Source organism: Pseudopipra pipra, chromosome 16, assembly GCF_036250125.1.
Source record: "Pseudopipra pipra isolate bDixPip1 chromosome 16, bDixPip1.hap1, whole genome shotgun sequence".
NCBI classification, from domain to species: Eukaryota; Metazoa; Chordata; class Aves; order Passeriformes; family Pipridae; genus Pseudopipra; species Pseudopipra pipra.
In genome coordinates this window covers 14898915-14914910 of record NC_087564.1, presented here as the reverse complement: position 1 = coordinate 14914910, position 15996 = coordinate 14898915, and the positions used below count along the sequence as shown (strand labels likewise).

At 52.6% G+C, this 15996-nt stretch overlaps 1 protein-coding gene across 4 annotated transcripts; it reads left to right on the top strand.

Annotated features, from left to right (window-relative positions):
- The first annotated feature begins 5034 nt into the window (after positions 1–5034).
- Positions 5035–15779, top strand: SSTR5 (somatostatin receptor 5). Of its 4 annotated transcripts, XM_064673361.1 has the most exons (3): positions 5035–5639; positions 9468–9611; positions 13790–15779. In XM_064673361.1, exon 3 carries the CDS (start codon positions 13843–13845, stop codon positions 14953–14955), a length of 1113 nt encoding a protein of 370 aa, XP_064529431.1. In that variant the 5' UTR covers positions 5035–5639; positions 9468–9611; positions 13790–13842; the 3' UTR covers positions 14956–15779. The 4 variants fall into 4 exon arrangements, with proteins under 4 accessions (XP_064529431.1, XP_064529429.1, XP_064529430.1 ...); XM_064673359.1 differs by lacking the exon at positions 9468–9611; XM_064673360.1 differs by lacking the exons at positions 5035–5639; positions 9468–9611 and adding an exon at positions 6084–6302.
- The last annotated feature ends 217 nt before the right edge of the window (positions 15780–15996 follow it).

Below are 15996 nucleotides of genomic sequence, written 5' to 3'. Positions count from 1 at the left end.
CACTGTGGAGGCTTCACAGAACAGAGTGTGCCTGTGAAATGGGCATAAAGCTCCCTGGGGATGGAATGAAATCAGTATTGATGGAGCATTTCAAAGGAGTGAATAGGAATATTTCAGGTACAAGGCACTGGAGCTGATAAAACCCCCCTGTGTGATGTTTGTCCTTCACACAAGACATGCAAAGTGCCAGAGAGAACCCCAGAAAGGTGCATCCCACCCATTGCCAAGCACTCACCAACAGTGGCAAGGTCTGCTGATGAGACTGGTTCACTTACAGTGCTGGAGTGAATTTGGCTGCAGGATTTAATAACCAGGTTATTTTGTTCCCCAAATTGGCACATGGAAGCTGTTTTTAATTTTTTTTTGTTTTCTTTTTTTGCATCTGCTTCTCATTAAGAGCAAAGCATCCGATTGAAGTGGATGTGTCTGCAGACTTAATTTCTGAGCAGCACCAAAGGCTGGGGGTTATTTCCATCAGGAGGCAGAGCCATGGGAAGGAAGGCAGAAAACAGCCTGAGTCGTGTCATCCTGCAGATGAGAAAGGGCTGGGAAGGGTTGCCATGGGCAGGGACACCTTCCCCTAGTCCAGGTTGCTCCAGCCTGGCCTTGAAAATTGGAAAGGAAATGGAAGTGGAAAAAAAAAATCCAAACTCTCTTTTGTCCTGGAAACAAAAGAACAAGGAGGAATAGTTTCCTTCTCAGCTCATTTTGGGTTCTGTGCAAATACAGTCAGGGAGATAAAGCTGAGCCCTGAGCCAAGGGCTCCTTCCTGGGCTGAGCTGGGGGGATTTGGGGCTGGCACCAGGTTGGATATTTTCAATCACACGTGTCTGAAGTGCAGCTTCATCCGTGCATCCAGGTTCCAGGAGATGTGTGGATAATGGGCTGATGGGTGCAGAGGGTACAGGAGCTCTCCCACACCAGATCATGGAATCACAGAATCCTGGAATGGTTTGGGTTGAAAAGGATCTTAAAATCATCTCATTCCAACCCCTGCCATGGGCAGGGACACTTTCAACTCTCCCAGGTTGCTCCAAGCCCTGTCCAACCTGGCCTTGGACACTTCCAGGGATCCAGGGGCAGCCACAGCTTCTCTGGGCAACCTGTGCCAGGGCCCCCCCACCCTCACAGGGAAGGATTTCTTCCCAGTTTCTCACCCAAATTTCCCCTCTGTCAGCTTAAAGCCATTCCCCTTTGTCCTGTCTCTCCAGGCCCTTGGAAACGGTCTCTCTCCATCTTTCCTCAGGTCCTGGAAAGCCACAATCAGGTCACCCCAGACCCTTCTCCTCTCCAGGCTGAGCAATCCCAGCTCTCCCAGCCTTTCCTCCCAGCACAGGAGCTCCATCCCTCTGCTCATCCTGCTTTGCTCCGTGGCCATTGGGAGCAGCTGATTTGAAAACCATGGAAAGAAAAGCAATTTCCTCTCCCAACCAAGCTGCAAAGAGCCAGGCCAAGGTTCATCCAGGCAGGGATGAGTGAATCCAGCTCCTTCTCCTCCGAGAAGGCTTCCAAAAAATCAGAGCAGGCTGCCTGTGCCTCCCATGGGAGTGACCCGGGGCTGCTCAGCAGTGACCAAGTGGGAAGATCTTCCCTCATTTCTGCCGCCGGCAATTCAACAATTTGACAACAGATGGGCCTGTAATTACAGCCCGTTTGAGAGCTCTTTAATGCACTGATTTGAAAGGCATTGATTTTCCTTCCTCCAGAAGGAGGATAACAAAGAGAAGCGAAAACATCTCCACCTCCCCGTGGTTCCCGCTGCCTGCGTTTCCTCGGCGTGTTCCGCAGGCAAAGTGAAAACATTCGGCTCCAGCCAAGCTGGGAATGTCATTGAATGGAGTCACTGTCTCCCCCAGTCAGGAGCCGAGCTGAAGCTCAGTGTTTGCTGTGAGCAGAACATCAGTCAATCACTAAAAAAATAAAATAAAAGGAGAAATAAAAGTTCCCGCTGCACGCGGGGTCGGCGGGAGGAGCAGAAGTGGGAAGCTCAGTGCCATGGCCGGGGCTGGTGAGGAGCAGAGCTGATGGATATCTGCAGGCAGCCTGGGCTGAGGCAGCAAACACATCCATTTATTTCTATGGTAACGGGAATAACTCAGGGCTACAGTGGAACCCAAATCTCTGCTGGATTTGAGAACTCCGAGTGAGGAGCTCTCAAACTCGAGGGTTTGATTTTAAAGCAACAACCCCAGAGCTCTTCCCCTCTACCTGTGTCTTTTTTTTTTTTTTTCTCCTCGAACTGGTAAAGAGAAAAAAAAATCCTGTTTAAAATCCTGAGAGAAACCCACGGAACAACCCTCAGGCAAATGTTGGAGCTGAGTTTTGGGAACCACAGCTTGGCTTGTTGTGCTGGGATCTTCACAAAGCCATCCTGCACTTTGGGAAGGCTCATGGGAATGAGGAATGGACACGTCTCCCAGAGCCATCTGTTTAACCAGGAACACAATTCCCTCTTTGTCAATGCCTCGGTCTCCCATTTTAAAAAATAAAGCTTCTCCTTCCAAAGCTTGGGAAGATTTGGAAGCACCAAGGACTCAGTTTCCAGCCTGGCAAAGTTATGCAGATTTGCCTGGTTTCCAAGACTGATTTCCTTGGGTTTGATCTTATTCCTCTTGTGCTTGTGAAAAATTCTGGGTCTAATCCTTTGCACACAACCAGTTTTTAGAGCAATGGCCTCAGAAACATCCTCTGCTCCTTCTCAGTTTCTCTGTTCTTCTGAGAAAGAGAAGGTTCTTTAACCTCTTCTGAGGTTAAAAGGTATCTTGATTGTGCTGCTCCAGCCCCTCTAATCAGAAGAAATCCAGCTCAAGGACCTTGGATTTCAACACCTCCCTCTAGTCCAAGCCAGGCTTGGCCCCAGCTCTCTCTCACACTCCTGATTCCTGGCTCAGCAGCACTCAGCCCCTGTTCCTTGCTGCCAAGTTCACCAGGAGAGGCTGCTGACACAAGTTCCCCAGGAGTTCTTCCTTCTAAAAATATGGATCACAGCTCCTCCTTTCTTCTTCAGCTGCATTTGGACGAGGCAGTTTCCACGAGGCAGGAGGAGCTTCCCAAGGATCCTGTCCCCACAGCTCCCTGGGAGCTGGCACTTCCCCCGTGTCCTACATGCACTGGTTTAAACTGGGTTACTCCCATGATGTGTGCCAGCACTTCCATCATCATTCAACATTCCCGCGGGAAAACCACCATCCAGGGGTCATGTTGGGACACGGAATTCCTGTGTGTGACAAGGACTGGCAAGATAAAGACACTTGTACCCGAGTTAGGGCTGTTCCAAGGGGGTTTTCACAGGATGGGTCAGGTTGGAAGGGACATCAGTGGGTCCCTGCTCCAGCAGGATCATCCCAGAGCACATGGATTGTGTCCAGAGGGTTCTGGAATATCTCCACTGAGGAGACTCCACAGTGTCTCTGGTCTCTGTTCCATGCTGGGTCACTGCAGAGGAGGGAAGTTCTTCCTCATGTCCAGGTGAAACTTCCCAGATTCCTCCTGTGCCATTGCTGGGCCCCTGGAGCAGATCCTGCTCCATCCTCTGCCCCCTCCCTGCAGACCCTGCTGGATGTGGCTGAGGGCCCCTCTCAGGGTCTCCTCTGGAGGATGAACATTCCCAGCTCCCTCAGCCTGTCCTGCTCCCAGAGATGTTCCATCCCTTCCTCATCCCTGGAGCTCCAGGAGCTCCCTGTCCCCGCCGTGCTGAGGAGCCCAGAGCTGGGCCCAGCCCTGCAGCTGTGCCTCCCCAGGGCAGGATCCCCTCCCTGACCTGCTGGGAATGCTCTTCCCGTGCATCCCAGGATTCCATTGGCCTGCTGGACTGCAACAACACCCACCTAGGGTCAAACAAACCAAAATACTGCAGTTTGAGGCTTTTAGGCCAGTATTAGATCTCTCCCCTCTCCAGAACGTCGACACAAAAAGGTGTTAGAAACACACAGATTATCCAGCTATAAAATATTACACACAGCAAAGAGGACAGACCCAGGAGAGTTAAAAATAAAAGACAACTGTCACATCACTGTGGTGTGACATCCTCCACACACTGACCCTCCCCAGCACAAAACTGAGCCACCACCCTTCCCGTGCACCCCTGAAGGTCTGGGTGCCCCTCCTGCCCATCTGGGCCCACCCCTGGGGGTGCCAGGAGTTCTTTTTCCTGCCCTGTTTATCCTGTGGTTGGTGGAGCTGCTCTCTGCCCTCTGCCCAGGGCATCAGTCACTAAAAGCACCGGGACAGGGAGTGCTCTCACATCGTCTCTTTGCTCCCTTCATTCAGCCCTTGACTCGAGTGGGTAAAGAATTCAACAAGCCTTGAGGGCTTTGGAGAATCCTGCCTCTATCCCAGCACAGACCCCGGGAAAATGACTTTTGCCAAGGTGTTTATTTAGAAGAAAAGTGCTGTTTTCTTCCGGGAACCTCAGGGACCACCGTGTTCTCTCAGCAACGTTTCACGTCTCATAAATGCTAATAAAATGCTAATAAAATATTGGAGGGTAATTCTTAAATTAACCCCGTTCTGATTCAAGCTGATGTTCCCAGTGGGGCTGTTGCACTCCCATTTTGCTTGGCATGTTTCCAGAGGAGGTGATCAAAATCTCCTCTTCCTTTTCTGTTTATCAGCCCCACTCTATTTTTATCGGATGACTCTCCCCATTGTCATGGCGAGAGAGGACCAGAGTCTGAGTTCAATTTAGCAATACATGACCATAAATACATCAGCAGATTGAATTACAGGCTGACATGCCAAAAGCAGCTCTCTCCTTCGCTTTTTTTTTTCCCCCTGCCTTCACACGTCTGACTCAATCACAGGTCTCTAATTGAAAAGCCTCGGCAGTGCATGAAGTTCATATCCATTATTAGGAAGCACGATGCCCTGGGAATGCTGATGAGTGTCTGGCAGGGCTGGGGAGCTCTGAGCTCTGTAACCACCCGGCCCTGACCCCCTCACGAGTGAGAGAGCAAAGCAGTGTAAGTGCCACTGGTACTGATGTTTACAGATGTAACAGCAGAGGGAGGGTGCAGGGTGGAGAGGGGAGAGCTCTGCGTGACTTTTATTCCACTTGTTGCCTTTCAAAATACTCAAAATTCCAAATATTTCACCCTCTTCCTGCCCAGCAGAACCCCAGGCAGGTTAGGAGGGAATAAATCCGACGCAGCCTGGATGTTAAGCCCTTATCTTTCCACTATACAGTAATTTTCGGGTCTGACTCGCAGCAAGCTGGAGTAAAACCTCCCCACATGGGACTGCAGCTCTCCGCGGAGAGGCAGGATGCGAGGGCGACCCTGGCACTCGGTCTCCCCTTCTGCTCAGGGACGGGAGCATCAAATAACTGTGCCGAAGATGTCAGATCCTCGTCGCTGCCCCCGGGGGAGCCCGCGGGCTCGTGTGCCGTGTTTGGGGGGAGCAGCAGCGAGTCCCCGCGCTCGGGGAGGGGGCTCGCTGAGGACCAGCCCGCGGGAGCCTTTAAAAGGACTTGTCGGGGCTGGAAGGAGCTCAGGCAGGGGAGGAAATGCGGGTCTCTCCTCTCGGAGGGCAGTGGGGGCTCCGGCCCCTGCCGGGAGCAGAGCGGAGCCCGCACCGGGCCGGGGGGGCTGCGACCCCCGGGCTGCGGGGTCGGGGCAGAGCGGCGGGAGCGGTAGAGCCAGGTAAGGGCATCCCTGGGATTGGGGAGGGGGGCACGGGCACGGGGAGAGGGGCAGAGACATAGGGAGGGGGGCAGAGACATAGGGAGGGGGGCAGAGACATCGCAAGGGGGGCAGAGACTTGGGGAGGGCGGCACAGGCATGAGGAGGGGGGTACAGACATGAGGAGGGGATACAGACATGGAGAGGGGGGCACAGACACGGGGAGGGGGGCACAAACGTGGGAAGAGGGGCACAGACATAGAGAGGGGGTACGGACATGGGGAGAGGGGTAGAAACTTCGGAAGGGGGACACGGACATGGGGAGGTGGGCACGGATATGATGAAGGGAGCACAGACACGGGGAGGGGGCACAGACACGGGGAGGGGGCACAGACGCGCGGGGGGGATCGTCGGGCAGAGCATCCCGGCGCAGCGCTCCTGCCTCCCGCTCCCTCGGCTCCCACCCTCCCGCCCGAGTTCCCGACGGGGGGGTGGCCCCAGGGCCGCTGCTCCCCCGGCCGGGAGCCCCGTCCCTCCTCCCCGGGGTGGGGGGAGCGGCCCCGTCCCCGCCCGCCGCCGCAGGGACGCGCGGGGAGCGCTCCCGGAGCGGGGCTCCAGCCGCGGCTCGGGGGGGGAGCGGGAGCATCCTGACTCCAGAGGGCAGAGGAGCCCCTGGAGCTGCAGGTAACGACCCCCGGGGGAGACGGGAGCAGCGAGCGGGGCTGGGGGAGGAGGGAGGCGGCGATGAGGGGAGAGGAGGGAGGATGGGGATGGGGCAGGCGAGGGGTCGCAAAGCGCTTTTGGGGGCTCGCTGCGGTGAAATGAGGCACCGGAGCCATCGGTCCCGCTTGTGGCCACCCCGAGTTTGCCCTTCTGAGGGGGCTTTCCATGCGGAGTGCCCCCCGTCCGGGCTGGAGGGATGGTGGGGGAGACGGGGGTGACCCGTCCTGGCTGGAGGGATGGCAAGGAGGGACCCGCTGGAGACGGGGATGACCCGTCCTGGCTGGAGGGACCCCGGGGAGGGTCCCGCTGCCAGGCGGAGGACGCGGCGTTTGAAGCAGGAGCAGCCTCAGCGCGGCTTGGAAGCTCCAAAGGGATGAGAAAGGCACCCGCGGGAGGGATGTGCGGGCACAGCCCGGTGTTGCCCTCCCCAAAAAGGTGCGAAAGCCCTGGATGTGCCCAGCCCGCAGAGATGGGGCTCAGCCAGCCCCGGGGGGCCGGAGCTGAGCGCAGGATGCTCCTCTCCGATCCAACACGGGGGGCTGGAATTGCTCCAGGGTGGGCAGCAGGACGCGAATGTCAAGGTCGAAGTGGAGCCCTGGGGGTCAGCGCTGCTCGGGGCTGGGAGCAGCTCCGTGTGTCCCTGTGCTGGCTCCAGGCGGCTCCCAGAATTCCCGGATCCGGGCACAGCTTGTTCCCGGTGCCCGGAGCTCTGCGCTGAAGAGCAGGGAAAGAACAACCCGGCTCAGGTGTTTTGGACTTGCAGATTGTGTTGGGGTGAACTAGAGAGCTTTTGGAGTTTTTGAGGGAGGAGACGTGCAGGTTTAACCAGGCAGAGTGTTCTCGGTGTGCTGGGAGCAGTCTGGGAGTGCTGGGGTGGGAAATCCCAGCTCCTGGGCACGCTGGCACCAAGACTTGGTGGCTGGGGTGGATCTGCACTGCTGGTATGGGGTTTATCCAAGCCAGAGACCCCACACCTTGGAAGTTCATCCCCAAGGCTCCTCTTCTGGAGCTGCTTCACTTCTTACAGCAAGAGAAGCTGTTCCTGAGCTCCTTCCAACCCGGGGCTCTCCCCGAGCCAAAGGGATCCGTGGCTGTTCCAGCTCTCCCCCAGCCTGGAATCAGACACAACCTGTAGTCAGAGCTCCTCAACTGCCCTGTCTTTGAGCCTCTCATGTCCCTGAGACCAGCTGATGTTTGGATTTGGATGAGCTGGAGTACAGAGGAGAGGGTTGGAAGAGAAGCATTTTGATACAAACCCCTGCTGATGGTGATGGACCAGGGCTGGAGCTGGATTTTGGAAGGTCATCCCAGCCCGGGGAGGGCACGGAGATGTCGGCTCCACACCTTCCTCTGCCTGAAGCTGCTGAAATCTGGGAGCAAAACCAGCAGCAGGTGATTTCCAGGACTGTCTGTGTGGCAGGACCAGCTCAGCCCGAGTGAGTAATCCCTGAGCAAAACAGAGCCTGAAGTGTGCTCGGGGAAAGAAAGGATTCAGCAAATATTTGGCAAAAGCAGAATTGTTTTATGGGCTGTTTGTTTGCAAACTAAAAATAGGAGCAAGTTACCAGGTCATGTCTCCTCAGGGTGCTCTAGGAAACGCTGGGCTGGGGTGAGCAGGGGCATAACCAGCTGTTGTCAGCTTGAAAATGTGGTTTTTAAAGATTTTTCTACTGCTAGAAGTGGTAAGAAGTCATTCAACTTGGACTTCAGCTGATCAGTGTTTAGCACCAACGCAGTTAATCCAAAGAGAGAAGCAATTTAGGGCGAGACAGTTGGTTTGTTGTGTGTTCTGTAGGGAAAAATCAATCCCTCCAGGTTTTTTTGGAGCGAGAAACACGCCCTGAGAAACATCAAATGGCAGATTTGAACGAGGAGAAAGTTCCCATCTGAACTGATTCATTCTGCTTTTCAACCCCAGGTGGTGGAACAGGGTTGGGAGAGGGGAAACCAAGAATGTTACATATGGAACAATGAGATTTGTGTGCTTTTAGGCAGCTCCTGGTTTAGTCCCAGGACATGGTGACAACTGCCAGGAGGTGAAGGAGGTCTCACCACGATGCTGCATCTCCCTCCTGCTCACACAGAGCCTTCCCTGGGGGTGTTATTTCAGAGCTGCTCTTCCAGGTTACACCAACTTTCACACCATCTCCCTCCCCTTCCAGCAGCAAAACCCTCAGCTCTGCCTGCTGGATCCATGAAAACACCAGGAATGTGGCCCCTGGGCTGTATTATGGGAAGCAGCAGGTGATGAACACCCAAAAGGGCAAATTTACTGAAGGACCAAGAGAGTTTTCTTTGTTTATTACAGCAAATTATCACAGCAAATTACTCCACTGACAAATCCATGGGGTGGGAAGATCTTGACTCCTAAAATGAGGTTTCTTTCTGGGATGGGAAAACCCTACAAAGTTCTGTTGCCAGCACGTAATTCTTGGAGAAATATCCAGCTGCTTTTCTTCCCATTACACCTTAGAATGCCTGTTTTCAAAGCCTGTCCCTCTGGGTTCCCATTTTGGCTCTTATTCCTGGTCCTCCTGCACCTGGAAGCAGCAATTTGCCATCCTGTTGTTGTAATTCCATTCACAGCAATTATGGTCGGTGCTGCATAAGAGAGTTATGATTCCAGCAGTAAATAGGCAGCGAGATCAAATCTTGACTCATAAAATTAGGTTTCTTTCTGTAATTCCTGCTTGATCCCAGCTCCACTCTCATGCAATGCACTCCAGAGGGTTATTTTTGCTTTGCCATTGCAACCAGAGCCAGGCAGGATTTCAGCCTTCATCTGGCCGGGCATTTTTAAGGTTTGTTCTTCCTTAGGCTGTGATGGTTTTCAGTCACTGATGGGCTCTGTGATGTTGGATCCTCACTCTGTTACCCAGCAAAATTACATGTATTCAGGATACCTGCTAGAGAAGTTTTCACTAATTTCTGAGCAGGATGGGCTGTGCTATAATCCCTCTTTTCTTTCTCCCCTCATTATGGCAGGGACATGGACAGTCAGATATGTTCAGCTGCAGTGGATGCTGATTTTTTTTTTTGCCCTGCCAAAGGAGAATTTGGAATGATATCATTGGTTACTCTGGGTCTGTGTTCTTATCTCCTTTCTGGTTTGTGTGCTTTAAGCAGAAAGCCCATAATTTATGGACTGTACCAGTGGGGTGGCTTGGAGATCAAACACCAAAGGGAAAAAAATCTGGCTGAGAACAAGTGCCCTGGAGGGGATGTGTTTTATTAATCCACTAATTAAGAACACCCAAACAAGGCTATCAGGTATCAGTCAGCATGTCTTAATTATGTTTAGTCATCCTTTGGGGAGGTTCATGGCCATTGACTGCTGGAGTGACAATGTGAGCCCAGGCAGAATGGGGCAAGTTGTGAGATGGACAGAGGGACAAATCCTCTGTGCTCACCCAAAACAGCCAGAAAAACATCATCTGCAGCTGTCCAGGTTTTCTTTTGTTGTTGCCATATCATAAAAAACCCAAAAACAAACAAAATACCAGTGGCTACAAGGGAGGGAGGTTTCCGTGGCTGAGTGGATAAAACAAGAAATGGACACCCGAGGTCTGGGCTCAGTTTTCATACCTGGATGACTTTAAGCACATCACATCCTCACATGGGAATGTTCAGGTGATGGAAACTCCCTCCTGGTGCTGCCAGCCTGCAGGTTGGCACCATATGAACACTTGAGATTTTGCATCAGAGCCTCAGCAAATGGATTTCCCCCTCAGCAAATGTGTTGTCCCATCCCTGGAAGTGTCCAAGGCCAGGTTGGACGGGGCTTGGAGCAACTGAGACAGTGGAAGTTGTCCCTGCCCATGGCAGGAGGTGGGACTGGATGTTCTTTAAGGTCCCTTCCAACCCAAACTATTCCAGGATTCTGTGATTTCCTTCTCAGTGCTCTCAGTATGACAATGAATATTGTGAAATTCATCACGTTTTAATTTTAATTCAACAAAACCCCCGAGAGTGAAGGTTAATGTTCACATAGAACTAAGAGAAGAGCCCCAAAATACTGCAGTGACAAAGTGCACTGACCCCTGGGGACAGCACAGAAGCAGGAGGAGACGTCACAGCTGCTGCTGGAGGAGGCTGGAAACTGTCCCTCTCCGTGGAAGACACACAAGGTCCTTCCAGGAAAACCTTTGGGTGCATCAGGAATGCCAGGCATGGATGGCTGGGAGAGCCCTTTGTGCTGTAGGTTTTCTTCAGGGGGAGAAGAAATCTGAGAGTGTCCAACTAAAGGAGCTCCTTGTCCTGCTCCTCCAAGGCCTCAATTCCAAAGGCAGTGGAAGGAGCACCAGGCTGGAACTTCCTGGGTCATTTCCACAGTCACCTATTCCAAGGAGGTGACTTCAGAGGAAAGATGCCTTCCTCATTTCTGAGAGCCCCAGGATGAGCCACACATGACTGCACCTCCTGACCTGCCCCTGCTGAGCTCCAGTTCTTTTTGCATCCTCCTGTTTTTGGAGTCCCAGCACAAAAACTTGGCTTTTTTTTTTTTTTTTTTTGGCCCAGACTGGTGATGCTGAGCTTGTCTGCACTGCTGAGGAGAGGTGCTTTCCCAGGCTCAGCACCAAACTCAGCCCCAAAGTTTCAGCTGGAAATAAAAGAGTTTATAAACACTGACTGCCCCATCCCACCACCCTTTTCCTTTGTATTCTGCCCTTCAAACATCCCAGCTGGGTCACACAGAGAGAAAATGGGATCTTCCCAAACCCCCAGAGCACAGGAGGAGTGTGGGGCTGCTGTGGCTTCTCCCAGATTCCCCCCCACGAAGAAACTGAGATTTAACACAATATTTTAAGCTGAGATTTAACACAATATTTTAAACTGAAATTTAACACAATATTTTAAGCTGAGGGTCAGGACAGCATTTAAAACTCCACTTTTTAGACAGAGCTGGGCTTTGCCTTTTTTTATCTGAGCACTAACCCAGTCCTATTTCATTTATAAGGGGTATGGTCTGGCTGAGCTCTCCCTGCAGGGATTGCAGGGATGCTCCCACCGTGCCCGTGGCTGCAACACCTGAACCCAAACACCCAAACAAAGTGTTCAGAACCTTCAGATCATCTCCAGCTCCAAGCCAGCATTTGTAAGAACGCTGTAGATGGTTCATATATTTCCTTCATGACCGAAATTAGGAAACTGGCTTTAGAATAATCACCTAAAAAATTAGAACAATAACCCCCAAATTCAACTGCTCTCACGACTGCCCTAAAGCAAACCCTGAAAAAAAACCCTCCCAACTATTTACAGCTTTAAAATGGTCCTTTTCACCTCTGGCTTGGATTTGGGGTGGAATAAGATGATGTGGAGCTCTTCCTGCCATCCCAGCCCCCCCTGGATCCCTGATTTCCCTGCTCCATCTCCTCCCAGCCATGGAGTGACATGTGAGACACCTACTCCCCATCTGCACGTTTCCAAATCAGAGCAGCAGATCTGTGATTACAACTGGGAGCTGGAGGGACTTCTCCTCTTCCCCCACTGCAGTTTTTCTCACCCCAAGAGAAAGCCCAGCAACAGCCGTGGAGGTGGGTTTGGATTCCTCCTGGAGACAAGGAGGTTTTCGTGCTGCAGTGATGCACAGTTTGCTTGGGCTCGAAAGGCATGGATGCAGAGTGGGCTGGGTGTTTGGGAATCCAGCTTCCTGCCCCCGGATTATTATGGAAATGTGACCATCAGGTGATGGCAACAAAGGTTGCTGAGCACAACCTGCTTGAGCACCTTCACCGAGGTTCGTTGTGAGACTCGGGAGAGACCTCGTGTTTTGAATCTGCAACTTTTTTAGAGCAAATGCTTTCAAGTTTCTCTGGAGAAATGCTTTATAAACACCTACTTGGACAAAAATATGAAAAAATATTCCTGTGAATCAAGCCCAGCAGAGAAACAGGGCGTTGGAAATTCTCAGCCTCTTGCAGAATGTCTATTAAAACCTCTCCTGCCACCCCCTCTGCTCAGCTGTGCCCTGCAGTGCCCACTGCAGCTTGGATTTCTGGCAGAATAAAGGTGTTTCTCGGCCACAAAGTACAGTTCAGGTGAGAGGAGAGGGATTGGAAACACTGAGAGAAGAACAGTGTTGAGAGATGGAAAAGGAGGGGGTTGTTCCTCTCCTGTGCACTCATCCTGATCCACGGAGAAGGGAGCTCAGCCATGGCCCTTCCCACCTTGGGCTTTTTCCCTGGGGTTTTGTCATTGTCATGGAGGGTTTAGTTCCCCAATTCCACACTGCTGGTGTTCCCTGGGGGTTCTCCAGTGGCTCTGCCAGGCAATAAGTGGCATTTGAATCCATCAGACTGATGTTTCCATGCAAACAGGGAGACCTGGGAAACATCCCAGCAGAGCTTCTGATCCCAAGAGCTGGGAAGTGCCTTTGGCTCTGGGCTGTGCAGGAGTGAGGTGGGGTGGAGTCATCCCTGAGCCCCCCCAGGTCACCTCAGTGACAGCAGAACTGCCCCAAATGGGACTTTAAAGCTCTCAGCAGCAATGCAGGGCTCTGCTCTCAGCCTGATCCGTGTGTGCTCCTCAGAGCCCTTCTGAATTCTGCTCCAACAATTCCTCCATCAGATTTTAGACAGAAAATTAAGGGTAAAGGTGGCCTTGTGGACTTCAGAGAATCATAAAATGGTTTGGGTGGGGAGGAACATTAAAGCTCATCCAGTCCCACCCCCTGCCATGGGCAGGGACACCTTCCACTAGCCCAGGTTGCTCCAACCTGGCCTTGGACACTTCCAGGGATCCAGGGGCAGCCACAGATTCTCTGGGCAACCTGTGCCAGGGCCTCCCCACCCTCCCAGGGAAGAATTCTTTCCCCATGTCTAAACTAAACCTATCCCCTTTCAGTTTAAAGCCATTATTCCTTGTCCTATCACGCCATGACCTTGCTAAAAGACCCTCTCCTCTTTCCAAGCTGGGAAGTGTTGGCATTATCAGCCCAGCTCCTGGATATCCCAGAAGAGGCCATTGGCTCACAGAGAGTGAGACACTCAAATGGGGAAGGCTGTTTGCAAAACCTCCTGTTTCTTATCAGCAGAGGAAGGACTTGTTACAGCAGGTTTTGGACCCAAACAACCACATGCCAGGGCATTCCAACTCCTTCTGCCTCAGGCTGGGAAGCGTGATGGCCTCACCCTCTCCCCTCTCACCCGTGTTTCCCAGCAGGATTCCTGCTGTTCCCATGTTACTGTTGTGCAGCCTCCCATCTTTATGGTTCCATCCAGCTCTGCCTGGATCCTGTGAAAATGAAACAGATGCCAGCAGCTTCTGGGATGAGCCCTGAGCTCTCCCACTGTGCAGTTCCTTTGTCCAGGCATTGATCTCACATGCTCACTGCATAATTCCAACACAAATCCTGAACCTGGAGAGAAAATTAAGTGACGTGTCAAACTGAATGTTCTGTGAATTCACTCCTTTTCTCTTTTTTCTTCCTCTTCAAATTTTCTTTCTAGGAACAAGATGCCCATGAAGTTTAACCTCCTTTAGCCTTAAAAAGTAAAAAGTTATGGATCCTTTGTACTTTTCCAACGCGTTCGGCGCCGAGGGCGGTTCCGGCGGCGGGAATTCCTCCCTGCTGACGAACACGACGGAGAACGGGACCCTCCCGGAGCAGCCCCCCTTCAAGTACGTCCACAAAGTGCTCATCCCCATCTGCTACCTCCTGGTGTGCGCCGTGGGGCTCAGCGGGAACACGCTGGTCATCTACGTGGTGCTGCGTCACGCCAAGATGAAAACCGTCACCAACATCTACATCCTCAACCTGGCCGTGGCCGACGTGCTCTTCATGCTGGGCCTGCCCTTCCTGGCCACCCAGAACGCCATCTCCTACTGGCCCTTTGGCTCCTTCCTCTGCAGGCTGGTCATGACCGTGGACGGCATCAACCAGTTCACGAGCATCTTCTGCCTGACGGTGATGAGCATGGACCGGTACCTGGCTGTGGTTCATCCCATCAAATCCACCAAGTGGAGGCGGCCCAGGGTGGCCAAGCTCATCAGCGTGACCGTGTGGACATTCTCCTTCTTGGTGGTGCTTCCAGTCATCATCTTCTCAGACGTGCAGGAGGACTTTCAGACCTGCAACATGAACTGGCCGGAGCCCGTCAGCATCTGGTCGGCGGCTTTCATCGTCTACACCTCGGTCCTGGGCTTCTTTGGGCCTCTGCTGGTGATCTGCCTCTGCTATTTGCTGATTGTCATCAAGGTCAAGTCGTCAGGGGTCCGGGTGGGGTCTACGAGGCGCAGGAGGTCGGAGAGGAAGGTGACCAGGATGGTGGTGATCATCGTGGTGGTCTTCGTGCTCTGCTGGCTCCCCTTTTACACCATGAACATCGTCAACTTGATATTCATCCTGCCAGCAGACCCCGTGCTGGAGGGCTTGTACTTCTTTATGGTGGTGCTGTCCTATGCAAACAGCTGTGCCAACCCCATCCTTTACGGGTTCCTCTCTGACAACTTCAAGCAGAGCTTTCAGAAAGTCCTTTGCCTGCGGAAGGGCAACGGCGTGGAGGACGGGGAGCCCGTGGAACACAGGCAGGAGAACAGCAGCCGCCTGCAGGAGTCCATGCTGACCCAGAGGAACGTGGAGTTCAACGGCCACATGCAGACCAGCAAGGTCTGAGGGCGTGGGTTGGGGCTGCAAAGGGCTGGTGGAGCTGGAGAACTTGGGGGGCCTCGAGGAGGGATGAATTCGTGGCAAAGGTGAAAGGTGGAGACCCACAGGCTCCAGTAAATGTACATAGAAGTGGCTTCACTCCCCTCCCTTCCCCAGCTCGGAGTGGTAGGGGCCGTGCTGGGCTGTGGCCAAGCTCTCGTGGTGACCTGGGTCATGTGGGACCACTTTGGGTCCTCTGGAGATCTCCAGGCTTTGTACTGCCCTAGTGATGCAAAACCACACGAAATCAGTTTTAACCACCTTGTTAAGCTGGGCTTATGGCTGCTCTGCACTGTTGGGAGCAGCTCAAAGCAGAAAACAGCTCAGACAGTGTCTCTGAGATCCATCAAGGGGATCTCTTATGAGAAAAATGCTGTTTCTTAAGAGTTTCATACCCAAAAGGCTCCAGCACTGACCTCAGAGCTGTGCATGAGCCATGGTTGGAACCTGCTGGGTGCTCCTTCTGCATTGGTTTGCTGTCATGAACCCACCTGAGGGATTCATGGTGCCCAGGAATCCTTCAAACACACCAAGAATGAGGAAAAAAACCCCATGATTAGGAAGACCTAAATCCTAAACAGGTCTAAATCCCAAAGGATTCAGTGTATTCATGATGTTCTCACATTCTAACCCAAAGTGCATAGAAAACGTGCTGTGACCACTCTGTTGTTCTGTCAGTGCTGATCATTGTGAAGTCCTGGGGAGCTGTCGTGTGTATTTATTGGTTCTGAATGTCAGTCTGGACGTGAATATAAACTGTATTTTCAGAAATTAAAACAAGTTCAACCCCCCTCCTGGCTGTGGTTCAGTTGGCAGGGTGGGGTTTGCTCAAAGGCTGGATCTTGGAGGGCTTTGCCAGCCCTTGAGGACTCTGGGATTCTATTCCTGCCACACTCACATTCCCCAAATATGAGAGCACAAGAACTCACCTGATACAACGAGGGACAACTGCAGGATCCAAACCTCACTCCAAATCCCAGCACAGTCAGGTTGACTCTGATTAATTAA

What these genes read in the sequence shown, in the direction of transcription:
- SSTR5 (XM_064673359.1), top strand. Translation starts at nt 13,843, where the DNA reads ATGGATCCTTTGTACTTTTCCAACGCGTTCGGCGCCGAGGGCGGTTCC.